This window comes from Sphaeroforma arctica, assembly GCF_001186125.1.
Source record: "Sphaeroforma arctica JP610 unplaced genomic scaffold supercont1.172, whole genome shotgun sequence".
Classification (NCBI taxonomy): domain Eukaryota; class Ichthyosporea; order Ichthyophonida; genus Sphaeroforma; species Sphaeroforma arctica.
The window spans coordinates 51,661-66,036 of NW_014040386.1; the positions used below are offsets into that span (position 1 = coordinate 51,661).

The following is a 14,376-nucleotide window of genomic DNA, read 5'->3' on the forward strand; positions in this document are numbered from 1 at the left end:
GGACAGGTCCAATACTTCCTTTTCACTCCGGATTTGTGCAGGAGTGTCCTTTAGATGTGGAGTTATAATGTCCCCGACATTCGTATCCACGAATTTTCCAGCCTTTCGACGTTTATCCCCAATATTTGACGGCACGTGGTCAGGGGGCAAGTTGGGGTCCTGAGCTTCACTCCCAGGTGATACACGGACGCTGGCGAGCCTTTCCGCGGCAGTAGATACCTCTTCTTCCAAGGCTTTAGGATCCGACGAGTCATCCTCAGAATTATCCTCTGTACCAACCTCAGAATTGGCTTCCCCAACAGTTTCCTCGGCAGGCTCAACTCCAAACAGGCTAGGTGTTTCCACAGGGACCTCAGGAACCTCGGCAGGCTTAGCAGGCTTAGAGCTAGCGGCTCCCTTGCCTTTAGAAGTACCCTTAGCCATAGTATTTGCTGGATAGTAAATCGATGTTAGACAGTCTAGAAGCAGTACACTACTGTAACTACTAAATAACTGAAAAATATGTAAACTTCGATGGAAATTACTAGGTTTCATCTGAAGAAAAGTTAAAAAAAGAAAAAGGCTATTGGAGCCATCAAAGTGAATTTAGAACACTTTGGAAATATTGGAAAAAGAGCTTGTATTAAATTATTTAAAGTACAAATAAAAACCAATGTATTATCTCAATTGATCTTGATATTTTAGACTGACCGGAGGCCGTATTTCTACACCACCTAGAATTGGTCATCCAATATGTAGCTAGTAACTTCCTAACCATCTTTTTAAAGTCTGGTACGAAGCGAGACAACATGTCGGGTAAGTGATTGTGAATACCCGGTATACGTGTTATGCCGAAAGAAAATTTCGCGATCGTGTCATGCCACTGACTGACTAACTGTGAGTTAGGCTTCATGTCCTTTAGGTGTTGCAATGACTTCTGATCACATAGCACGTTAAAGTGCGTGCCATATAGATAGTCCTTAAAATGAGTGAGTGCAGTAACAATAGCCAAAAGCTCTTATTGCACGTTTGGGTAATTGATCTGAGACGAATTCATAGCCCTGCTAAAGAACTGTACATATCTTGGTTTCCCATCAATCATTTGATACAAGACGCCACCGAGTGCCATGTCGGACGCATCTGTTGCTACCATGAATGGAATAATGCGTCATCACAGTCTTTGGTCCACAGTGCGCCTTGTTTGCCTTTTATGACATCTCAAATGTCCAAAGGGCTTTAAATAACTTGCCAGGTGTGGTACTCCGTCAGACAAAAAGTTGCCGAATCCGCACATGCTGTTGACATCCTTACCCGTGGTAGAAGTTCTCCAGTCTAGCAAGTGGTCGACCTTCCCGGGATCGATCATGATTCCATCCCCGGATACTCGGTAACCCAACAGCTGAATCTCGTTACCACCGAAGTGACGTTTCTTGCTGTTGACCTTAAAGTTGTGCATGTTGAGTCTGCATAGAACCTCTCGCACAACCCTTTCATGCTTCTCTTTGGTTTTGGTGAATACCACAATGTCATCAATGTATACTTGTACATTGTCCATGTCCCTAAACAAGTCTTGCATAATTTGTTGAAAGAACGCAGGTAACATGTGTAACCCAAAGGGGGCACCTTTAAACGAATATTGCTGACCCTCCCAGGTAAAGGTGAAATACTTCCGGTGTGGTTTGTAGATCTTCATCTGGTGGTAGCCCTGCTTCAGGTTGATAATGGAGAGTATCTTAGCTCCCTCCATGCGCCTGAGTAGTTCGTTTATCCTTGGTAAGTGAAAGTTGTGTGTCGGTATCAAAGCGTTAATTGGACTCATATCCAAACACACCCGAACTTTCTTCAGCGTCCCGTTAGAGTTGAATTGGTCGACGGCTAAAAGCGCTAGGTTGCGGGAGTCGGCTCGTAGTTGACTGCGATCACTCCGTCATCTAATCATGCTTTAACCTGTTCTCGTACGACCTGCTCATGACGCTATGCAATACAGTTACTTGTAGGACACTTAAGCTTCGAGAAATCTACTCTCGTCAGGTCTAGACTAACGTATCCGTTATTGAATTTGAACTTAGCCCAGTCAGTGATCTGGATCTTGTCGTTCTCGAAAATCAAGTCCTTGAGTTTCTCTGTGAAGTGAGGGATCATCTCCTTCACAGTCTTCGAAGGTTTATATATCGGTTTCAACAAGTTATCGTCCGACTGATTCTTCTGTGGTTCAATCTTAGTAGGTAAGCATGTAATTGTGATACCTAATGACAATAAATCACTCATACCTACTATGAGATCATAGTCTGGTGAAGTGTTACATATGACAACTATAGTACGTTGGTCTGTCAATGTAAACCTAAGATCGATTGCTATTTCTCTGCAAGTGATTTCTCTTTCATCAGCCAGTTTCAACATAGTTGGCTCTGACTTACGAGTTACGTCTGTTATTTTACAGAATCTAGAGGATATACATGAAATTTGCGAGCCCGGATCCAGCAACGCTTTTATTCCATGTCCGTTAACTCGTATATAAGATTGCACGCTCGTCTTGAGGTGCGTCCTTTTGTCTTAATGACAATACCCGGTATGTTTGTCACTTAACTTCAACTTTTGGTTTCGCCTTGCAAGTATGCTTGTGGTAACCTCCAGTCCCGGTACAGTCGACACACTTCTCGATAAAGTGCTTACACTTTTATGCGTGCCTTCCATTCCATCCGCCATTCGGCTCATGTTGGGTCATTCGCCAATTGCAATCAGTCTCACTACAGTTCTTGATCTCCCTATGCCTGGGCTTAGGGTTGGCTGCCGGCGGCCCATTTCTGTTGGTCTGGTTACCCTTAGGGATGACATTGTTCTTGTGGCTTTCAGAACCATTTGTTTTTTTGATCTTATTGCCACCCTTGTCACCCCCTTTGTATACCTTCTGACCTCCATTAGCGGACTGAGAGTCTCGACCATTGCCTGATCCCCCGGTAAGATTGCCGCCGACCTTCCTCTGAGCATTAGTGACTATCACCACGGAACTAGGGCGTTTGGTAAACGTCTGATCCGCTCTCGAGTGAAACTCAGCTCAGGTTAAGTCCGCTAGCTTCATTATGCCGTAGGTAGGTCCTTCGATGGAGATCTCTCGTACCTTATCCGGGTAAGATTGATGCATATCAGCGTACAGGATCTCTTGATCTCTCCTATGTAGGTTTGACTAAAAGATTGTCTGCACCCATAGTACACACATGGATAGCTTATCAGGTGACATCTCCTGAGTCTGTGCCCGTGACATGTGTGTGTCCAACTCTAATAAGTAATGGGACACCGGCGTTCCTTCTTCCGGTGGTATCATGATCGATACAAGCAATTCCGGTCGAGGGTCCGTCGAAAATAAATGGACTATCATCTCACTCTGCTCTTTCCACGTTTTCAGCTTAGTGATCGCTTGTTTCGCCTTCTCTAACTTGTTGGACTTGTAAGAGGACGGCTTAAAGCTCTACTGCGCTGCTTCGAACCATAGGTTCTTCCGTAGATTGGCTGTAAGCTTAATCTGTCCAAACTCTTTCAAAGACCTAGATAACAACGCCAGACTGCTAGTATCGATTGGATCCTTTCGGTCCTTTCGATCAGATCTGTATGTCGTTGGTAGTTTACCTATGTCCTTTACGAACTTCTTGCCTTCCACAGCCTTCTCGGTCTGAATCACTCTTAGTTCTGAATCAATCTTAGTCTGGAAGTGCGTAGCCATTGTTATATAAAGACTAGCGGCATCAATCCTACCTAGATCCATCGCCTCGAGTGAAGCTGCCTCAGCCTTGTTCATTTGAACAGTGAATTCAACAATTTTCATATCACTACTAGAGTGATCTGATCCCTTCTTTTCTAACTGCATCTGACCATGCAGTCAGTTGTCTGCCTCATCCTTTGATCCATCGACCTGTTCAATGTGAATGAACGCTTCTGATGGGACAGCATCTTTTGTCGTCGTTGGGATAGTCGCTGGGGGCGAGCTGTCTCCCGATGACAAAGATTTTCTAGCTTCCACCTGGTCAGGTTTAGGCTCTTCGGTCGGTTTGTCCTTCGGAAATACCTCTGGGGCACTCTGTGGATTTCCTTACGGTGGTGGATTTGGATTAGGCTTCTGTTCAGATGCCATTCGCGACAATGCTGTTGCGTCCAATCCAGGAGAAGATTGAGCTTCGGATGACGAAGATTGGATTCTGTTTGCCCCTCCATTGTCTGACAATATCTCAAACGCCAATATGGCTTGATAGAGTGCCAAATGGCTTGATATCAAGTCGGGAAGGTCTCCAAGAAGATCCCGAATTGCGTACCATATTAAGTGTGCAATAATTACATCTCTCCTAGTTCCGAATACCTTCGGTAGTATCTTTTGAAACTGACGGCAATATTTGCGTGCTTGCTTACCTTCGTCAGTTTTCATTGATATTAGCCAATTGTAATATTTAGAACCCCTAAACAAATCGTACCCAAACTTTCTTACCGCTGCATTCATCACATACCTCGGTGAGATGGTACCTTCCGGGTTGGTCTTCATTACGTCCGGAAAGTACGTTCCATACGTATTTCGAAACACCCATGCTCGGTTGGCCCGCTGACAGATCAACTCTCGTTGACCCTCTTTTGTATATCAATCTGAGTCTAATATGGATGGCTCAGATCAAAGTTCTGTCGCCAAGCCGGTCGGAGTGGTGTTTTGGGTAAACGCAGGAATTGTGAATCCAACCTGGTGTCTGAATCGTCGTCCTGATGGTGAAGCGTATGGTCCACATTATCCGGACCTATATCCACGAAACGCAGTTGTTCTTCCGTTACGTTGATTTGGAGTTGATCCAACAGTGTTTGTGCTATTGGCTCATCTTCCGAGTCATCCTCCCCTGATTCACCATGACTTTGATCCTTCGCTGCGGCTTGCTTTTTCTTCCGCTGCTTAGTATGTCTCAATTCATGTACCATTGGTTGGTAGTTCTTCAGGAAGGCACTCCTATCTCTTGCTATCATATGATAGGTAGGATTTTACCTACGTGCTGTGCGCGTGTCCACTGGTGGGGATGATACATCTGATTCCAGTGCATGTCGCACTTCCTCCACAGTTGAATTTTCCGAGAATTGCGTTTTCCCGGCTTTTCCTTTTCGAGATTTCGCCTTCTTCGCTGGTGGCTTCTGTGGCTCCGTAGTCACATTACCTCCGGATGCACCTACAACCGAGTCAACCAACTTCTTACGTTTCCGTTTAGTCAGAGTTGGTACCGGTTGTACCGGCGTGATCTCAGTTGCTTCAGCTTCCACTGATGGTGCCGGGGGTGTTTTCTGCTTTTCATCGCCTACAGTAAACCCTTTCACGTTTGTAGCCTTAGCTACATTTACTGCCTTATTTTTTTACTTTCGTCATAATATCGATAGCGTATATAAACTTAAAAATATGTAAAAGTCGGTCTCCTCTAGGCTGACTATTCGATACCAAGACGTTTATGTTATTAAGACGATACGTTAATACGTTTAAATGCAAAATGTTAAATAAGTTTAGCTTCATCCCTTGGTAATGAGCAAAAGATTAGGGGATTTTAGACTGAGATTATTGTCTATATGCTCCGCTCTAACCACTCACTACTTCGGTCTAGATTTATTTATGTTTTAGTTACTAAGACTAAATATCATTTCATTCCGTACAATTCTAATTTCAGTGGAAAACCCAATCTATATTTAGAAAACCACCTAGTTGTCCACAGTAGAGTCCCATACTCTACTGAGTACTGTCACATGTTCAGAATCTTGAATTTCTCATTTCTTGTTCATGTCCAATTCGTTAAACATATTCCAGTATTATAAGTATAAACGTTATTATGTTTATACGTTTTTAATATACGTTAACTGTGCAACTACTATTAGGAACTCGCTATTTCTACATCGAGCAAATTAACTCCGTGACGATTTGCCCACCAAATGCTCATTAAACTTTGTGCCAAAGTGAACAACCTCGAATCCAAACTCCGGGACGTTAAATCCCAAACCTGTGCACCTCTAAATGATGGCACACCTAATACCTTCCGATTTGGCTCCACAAGCCCGCCTGCTCCGCTAGTAAAAAGACCGCGGTCAAGGGCGCCCAATAGCAGCAGTGAGCCTCCCAGCTACTGCTCAAAAATGGGCAAACCCGCAAAACCGAGCCCCATAAAATGATTGACCCCACTAGCTTCACAGCCCCTACTGCAGCCGCCAGTACCCGTACACCTTTTGACAAAAGTGATGGGCTACCCGATGCCGGACAAATCTCTCCACAAAATGAATGACATAACTCCGGTATGGCTGTTCTTCCGGGCAACTTTCCCTAATGACAAGCCCCCATCCCAATAATTATTTGAAAATTACTGGAATGCCCAAACGCACCTCAAATGCCATCACTTTCTTTGGCACCTTCCGTCCAAACTAGTTTCTCAACCAAATCGCCGCGGAAATTCCACCAGTTTTATCCGCCTTTGTGTTCCTAGTGATGCTGTCGCCCAGGTGAAACGACATGCAACACGTACATGGAAATAGCAATCTGATGAAACCATCGACCCACGCTCCCAACATTATCCCGACTCTACGAAAGCAGCTTTGATACACTATCACATTATTCTAAAACGAGATATTCGTCGAGCGAATTCGATGGAGCAACGCAATGGAGTATTGGCTGTCAGGGATAAAGTAAAATATTTGAAGTTATATGTGTAGTACTACATTCTGCGGTAAAATACATCAACGCTGTTTTTAACACACATCGCAATCGCGAGCATCCATATTTTACTCACATATAAGCATACCTTTGAAAATTAAGTGAATATTAGAATACACCATACGTATATAGGGGTTCTACACACCACAAAGAACAATTAAATAACTTGTAAATATGACTACCCACAGAGGGTGAGCCGAGCTCAGTAGGCTTCGCCGTTTTAGACCCGTTCTCCTCGCCACACTTCATAGAAGTAATCACAGTTAAATACGACAGTGGCAGTAGTCCTAAATTAGTATTTAGTATAAGAATGCAGTACGAATTAACGACATTATAACTATCTAAGTCGTATATTCCAAAATTGACCAATACAATTGAAGATTCTAAAGATAAATATTCATTGGTCCATCAGATATGGGGATGTCTGCTATTTGAAAGTCCTCAGTATATTCCGAAATTTCCAGTTTTGACAGAATTCCACAATTCACGTACAAAATACGCATAACAGCGTTTATGACCCTGCGGGTGATGAAAAACTATGAATATATTAGAAGAAGAAATTTTTTTTTTTTGAGAGGGCACTAAGTCCTTAGTTGTCTACGGATGGCACGAAAAACAAATTGCGGATAAACACCTATGTAGTAAAGTAGATGAATGACTCAATCAACTAATCTAGTACTAGGTTGATTGGTTGAGTCATTCACCTACTTTACTACAAAACTGGAAGTGTCGCGAGTACTTCAAGTTCGTTCGCACGATCCTTAGACGAAGAAAAGAAAAAAATATTGAAAGGGCACCAAGTTCTTAGTGGTCTACAGATGGCACGAAAAACAAATTGCGGATAAACACCTCCGTAGTAAAGTAGATGAATGACTCAACCAACTAATATAGAACTAGGTTGATTGGTTGAGTCATTCACCTACTTTACTACAAAACTGGAAGTGTCGCGAGTACTTCAATTTCGTCCGCACGATCCGCTCCTGGGAGGACTTCTCTGAACATTTCACGCTGTGATCACCACTTCTGAGCGGGTTTCTCTGAACTTTCCGCGCTGGGCAATAGTGCTGGCCTAGTACCATTTGATTGGCACCCAAGACAAATATAAAACTCGCGACCTTCCCGGTTTTCTAGTAAATTAGGTAAATGATTTAAATTAGGACATTCACCTTTTTTACTACACCTAGTTGGAACTATACACTGCGTCATAAGTTATTACTGTTTGTTTGCAAACTTCGGCGATCTTTTGTCCCGCATCCGGTTCATACATATCTGATACAGCAAAGATATACAGTATCCGATAAGTGGGAGGATAACGAACATAACTTGATAAGAAGTAACTTCATTTAACTCTCTTAGTGAGAGTCTTATAGGGCTCTACCGCTCAGGGCGGGAGCCTCTTTTGCTTTTGACATGGTGTCAGTATATTGATGACACCGTTCAGTTCACGTACCGAACTATATATATTCTTGAGATAAATATCTGCTAGTTTGATATGGCTAACACTCCCCTGAAAACAGTAGATGTAGAATCAAGAGAATGAAATCTTATGCTAAGTCTCCCCTGGATTGATTCTCGGAGACAGTCTCGGGCTCGGGCGGAACCTCTCGCAATAGCGTGCGGGTATGTCGCGAGTGTGTAGGACGTGCAGTGTTTTTGGTTAAATATTGTTAGGTTATCCGCGGAAGTGACGTATTCGACTCGAATGACCCCGCTTTCCTGGAGTTCCTTGATATGTTGTACGCGAGCATCGATGTGTTTAAGGTGCTTCGTAGGACCAGTGGATGTAATGGCATGTATCGCTGATTTGTTATCGCACTGTAATACGGTAGGGGTCTGCTGAGAGAAGCCGAGTTCCTCGAGAGTATTTCGAAGCCATTGAATATGTTTGGCGGCCTCGGACGCAGCAAAATATTCTGATTCCACAGACCTAGTAGAGATGGTTTTCTGCCGATGAGACTTCCACGCTACGAGTATGTGGTTGATTCGTAGGATAGAGCCTGTTGTGGAGCGTCTGGTGTCCGGGCAGGAAGCATAGTCGGCGTCAGAGACAGCATCGGCAATTGGGGGTGTAAGATTCGGTCTGTTAAGGCAATATTGACGTCTTAGAGTAGTTAAACGTAATAAAGTCTTCTAAAGATCGAATGAAATTAAAGCAAAATATACATAATTAGTCTTTTAGTAAAGTTAGGTTTGCCTCGTGAAAACAGCAATACTCTGAAGGATTGTGAGGCTGAGACATTGCCTATATATAATCTTCTCAGTACTGCTTTCGCCGAAGAATTTTATTTGGTGTTTCGTTGTCGCTCTATTAGAAACCATGGTATGTTTCGTTGTCGCCCTATTAGAAATTATGGTACGTTTCGTTGGGGCGAATCCGAGAGACTCATAAAATCATATCTTTAGACAAAAAGAAAAGAAAAAAGAAAAATACTCCTGATGTCCATAGTTATTGCATTAACCAATAACTTGCCACTTATCAAGAATTACCGACTTAGCCTTCATCAGACTGGCACATCTGGTTGGCTGAACGGAGGATAAACTAAGCAACGCTAATAGTCCTTAGAAACCTATGTTCGGTTGAGCCATCTTGCTACCGAAGTATTCAGATTTAAATAGATTTGGAAAGTAAATATAGTTCTATTAATAGAACTAGACCAAATCCTATGTTTTGGTATTTTACTGGGGCCTTTTAATGGCCTTGTCCAAATATCTGATCTGTAAAATGGAAAAGGTATTAATTAATAAAACCGTTAAAAACCATTTAGGAAATTTAAGTTCCTCGTACTATTAAGAGTACCTTTATAGTTTACATACTGCTTAAGAGTACGTTTATAACATAAGAGTCTAATGTGGAGGCCCGGCTATTACACAGCCCCCACCCAGCTTTGAGACCCAGGAGAAGCAAGCTGTTCACTCAAGCTGATTATGGGTCAAAAAGCGAGAAAGGAAAAAAACGGGTCGAAAACATTTAGTAGCATAACGTATAGTTTTTGTTTCTCAGGCGGAGAAGTTAAGCGTTCTCGGTTACCCTGTGAGTTTTAGGCTTAGGTCCAGTAGGTCCGTGGTGGTCGACTGGACGTTTCTTACGCTTCAGTGTCTTAAGCACATACGAAAGGTGAGCATTAAAGCTCGGGATAAATGCTGTAGGCGGGTAAGTTTTAACTTCCGTGCCTTCAGACGATGGAAACATGCTATCTTTTTCAGCTTGTGACTTATGCAGGCGTTTACGCCATTTTCGATTAACGGCTTTTAAATAGTCTTGATTATCGAAAGCATATGAAGTCAACTCAGCGATTGTACCGTCTATAAAGCGTGTATGATAATATGTATAGCCTCCCTTATCCGTTCTCCATATAATGTCTTTAAATTCAGAACGATCAAGAGGGGCATTAGAGTCATGTCTTCTTGCGAGAATAATCTCAGTAGTCGGAATCCGACTAGTGCCTATATTTAAAGTACTGGAACCGTCGGGTTTATTAACCTCATAGGTTCCACTTTTAACGTCAGCTACAGAGATTATATATGGTCCTATCCATTTAGATGATAATACAGTAGCATCGGAATTACGTTGACGGGTGTAAACTCTGTCTCCAACCTGATACTCTTCTATCTTTTTGCATAACGTATAGTTATTGTTTCTCAGGCGGAGAAGTTAAGCGTTCTCGGTTACCCTGTGAGTTTTGGGCTTATGTCCAGTAGGTCCGTGGTGGTCAACTTTGGCGGGCGCGTTGGCGTGTCATCCGCATGTTATTGGGTAGGTGGGGTTTGTTGAATGTTCCTGTATTCTGGCGGGACTCGAGTAATAATCCACAAAGTGTACGGGATTTTGGGTGACGCTGAATATGTGGTTGTAATGCGGTGTTGATACTATCTTCCATAGCTGGCGCAGTGTGCGATGGAATTGTTGTGTTGGGCGTAGGCAGAAGTGGGCGTGGTATGGAGTGTGTTATTGGGGTAGGTAGCAGTGCAGTTGAGAGATCCCGCAGATTATTGTCATTTGTTGTGGCTGGGTTGACGATCTCGTCTGTTTGTGTACCAATAGAGGTTGTTGTGGTGATGTGTGTGTTGCTGGCAGGGAACCTATCCGGGTGAAGCGCTAATGTTAATTCCTGAATGGTGGGTATGTCAGTGACAGCAGTATCAAAGTGTGGAACTGGGGTGTTGCCTACCATAGTCCATTTTGGAAAGACGTGGTAATTGAATTTAACATCACGAGAGTGACATATTTCACCCGTCTTTAGGTTGAGGATCCGGCATTCGTCATAGTATTTGGACTGGCGGTCGTGGCCTAAGTATACACTGATATTGGCGCGGTCGTCCAGTTTGCCGTCGCGTGACTAATTGATGAACGCAACTTGACAACCGAAAGGGTGTATGTGCTTGATTCGTTCAGTGAGTTCGAATCCCCAGAAAACTTCCAATGAAGACTTTTGATCCTTGTTGATTTTGTTGTTGTGTACAGATTTCTTCAATGCTGCAAACTGAATGGCCTCGCCCCACATGTTGTCCGGCATGTTAGCTTGTTTCATGTCGCTGAGCATGATATCATGAAGTACGCCGATAGCACGCGTGGAGTGCAGGGGTGGCTGTGGGAACGTGTAGTATCTGAATATGTTCCTGGGTATTGACTTTGTTGAATGCTTGGGAAACGAATTCACCACCTCGATCACATTTAAGCTCGCGTAGTGTAGCGAGGATTGTCGTTGTCAATCTCTGTATAGAATTGGTCAAGTACACCGGTGGCGTCATCTTTGTGTTTGAAGTTATAGACCAACGTGTAGCCGCTGTTGGCATCCACAAATTTGATATCACAGGTGTAGCCGCTGGGGGTGATGGGCAGGCCGGTGTGGCGATCTGCATGGAAGACCGTACCTACAGGTGGGAGTGTGTCATTGTCCTTGCTGGTGTGCCGGACTGTTCGTCGTCGCATTTTTCCTTTTACAGAAGGAGTGCAGAATTGAAGGTCGACAGGGTGGGCAATAGTATCTGCTTCGGCAGTAAGTAGTGCAGCCGCCCACGCTGGTGATCCCCTTCATACTTGAGCGTGAGCCGGTAGACCTCATTGATGTCGAGTTTATCAGTGTCCATAGCGAATATTGCTGAACGAAGTAATTGGTATTCATCGCTCAGGCTGTATAGCAATGCGCAGATCAAGTACTTGTCAGGGATGTGTTCACCAACATCGAGGAGACCTTGGCGGATTTCCTTCAACTGCTCCATACTCTTTTCGGTAGATCCAGTTGCCATAGATGATGTGAGGCGCTTCATTGCGTCACAGAAACGGCCGTGACTGCCGGTGTTGTTAGTAATGCATATGTAATTAAAGAATTCAGATGGTCGTTTGACATAGTGATTCTTGTATACCGTGTTGACAAGTTCCTTTTTGATCGAATCGATCATTATGCGTCGGCAGCGCGCATCAACAAGTGCGTCGACGCCAAAGATTTCTTCGCAGTTGGGGTGTAGTCTATGGAGCCCTCCGAAGTAGGCAAGCTTCATTTTGATACCCATGAGCCAATTACCGAAGTTCTCCCAGTTTTCAAGCTTGGTGCGGTTGTAGTTGTCCTTATATTTAGGACAGTCAGAGAGTGGAACATCTGGGTCAATAGCAGAGATACCATATCTCTCGGCATATGAAGATGGTTCATCATCTGTGGTAGTTGATGCTTTGAGCGCGCCTATAGTGTCGAGCGCTTCATGGTGGAGCGCGAAGAAGTTACCTGTAGGTTTCTCGCTTTGTTCGTAGAGACGTGATTGTGCTGTTGTGAGACGTTCTGATATTTGTTTGTGTTCGATCTGTAGTGTCTCGTGTTTTTCTAAGAGGACTTTGTGTTCGTTCCTTAGTTGCACGTTGTGGCGTTTGTAGTTATCTAGGTCAGCTTGCACATCTTTCTTCTATTTCTTGGCGTGGTATAGTTCACTACGGGCCATTGTGAGATGTGCAAGTACAATCGCTGTAGAGCCATAAGTTGTAGTTCGCGGATGACGTTGTTAATAGCTTCTAAATGGTTGTTTGCGGAATCGAGTGTCGTATATCAAGTATGCGAGGCCAAAAATCCCGAGCGAAGGTATTAGCTGCCTCTAGAGAAGTGAAAGCTTTAGGCCAATTTATTGTCTCCATTGTGTTACGTGTGTGAGCTTTGTTTACGTGTGTGATCTTTGATTACGTGTGTCAGTTTAGCTGACTGTAGTGATCTGTGAGACGTGTGGGGGGGGGAGTAGTATCTGAGGGTCAGAGTTGTTTGGGGGGTGGGGTAGGGTGTAGTTGAGTGCTTGTTGTAGTTTTGACTTACTAACGTGTGGGTAAAAACAGGCCCATAACCTGTAAGACGAATATATCTTGATACGAAGTAACTTTATTTAACTCTCTTAGTGAGAGTCCTATAGGGCTCTACCGCTTAGGGCGGGAGCCTCTTTTGCTTTTAACATGGTGTCATTATATTGATGACACCGTTCAGTTCATGTACCGAACTATATATATTCTTGAGATAAATATCTGCTGGTTTGATATGGCTAACATATGGAGACATGCGTAGATGAGGGTCAAACTCTCCGTATTAGATGATACATATCTCACGCAACAGCCAATATAGGAAATGTCTCAAAAAGTATGTCCACTATAATTTTTGAGCGACATTAAAATATCAATTTGTTTTGTTTTGTAAAACACTATTAGTTTGTTTGAATTCATACAGCCAAAAGCGGCCTGAGGAGGATAACGAGGCTGGAATGTCTGATGCACTAGTTTAAGAGATATCCTACCACAAGATCATAAGCAGCTTGAAGACTGAGAGCCTCAAGAACATCTCCTGCAAACTCAAAACGTTCTTTTCCTCAATAATGGCCGATAGCACACACCGATGAACGTAATACGCCCAAACAGCAAACAAAGCCAGTGGTACCCAAACCAATATCTGTAAACTTCGACGAATATTACTAAGTTCAAACCCATGTTCAATAGACTAGGGTACAATTCAAGTCAGTTTAAGCAGTGGTAGCTTGTGTAAAAATGGTCGGGACTGGTTCTTGGTAAAAGCCTTAATATCCTCGATCACACAGGACATACCTCTAGTTGTACTTTATTGAACAATTCTCACTAGAAGTACAAGTATTTATGACCATACACATGACTAAGTTGTAGATAAACACAAAAACGTGAGTCACGTTAATACATTAGCTATCAGAAGTAAAGTTCCATCTGAATAGAAGATAAAAAAGAAAAATACATTGGATTTTATGATTTGCAGGAAAACCAAAATTTATAAGTACAGTAGCAGTTCAGAGATAATAAAATTTAGTTTATACCCTACATCTACTAATGTCTCAGATAGGTCCAAGTAAATCAGCCATACCAAATACTCAGGCTATAAGAGCCATCAAAGTGAATTTAGAACACTTTGGAAATATTGAAACAGAACTTGTATTAAATTAATTATATACAAATAAATACCAATGTGTTATCTCATTTGATTAACCAATGTGTTATCTCATTTCAATATTGTAGACGGACTGGAAACCGTAATTCTACAGATCTATCAATCCAACATTTCGGACTCTCAGAGATTACATAGTTCCTGTGGAATTAGGTTCAAACAACAAGAATCATATGTCCAATGATACTAGAAACAATGGTCAGGCTACTGCTAATATCCAAACCTGTACCGATAGTAGTGATCCGACCCTTTTCCATT

The 14,376-nt window shown here is 43.0% G+C and overlaps 1 protein-coding gene across 1 annotated transcript; it reads right to left on the reverse strand.

The window, feature by feature from the left end:
- Positions 1–11,623: 11,623 nt before the first annotated feature.
- On the reverse strand, positions 11,624–12,651 carry SARC_03397 (hypothetical protein; the record flags this gene model as incomplete). The annotated part of the gene is made up of 2 exons (XM_014302807.1): positions 11,624–12,580; positions 12,607–12,651. The coding sequence occupies 2 exons, from the start codon at positions 12,649–12,651 to the stop codon at positions 11,624–11,626; spliced, it is 1,002 nt and encodes a 333-aa protein (XP_014158282.1).
- Between the last annotated feature and the right edge of the window lie 1,725 nt (positions 12,652–14,376).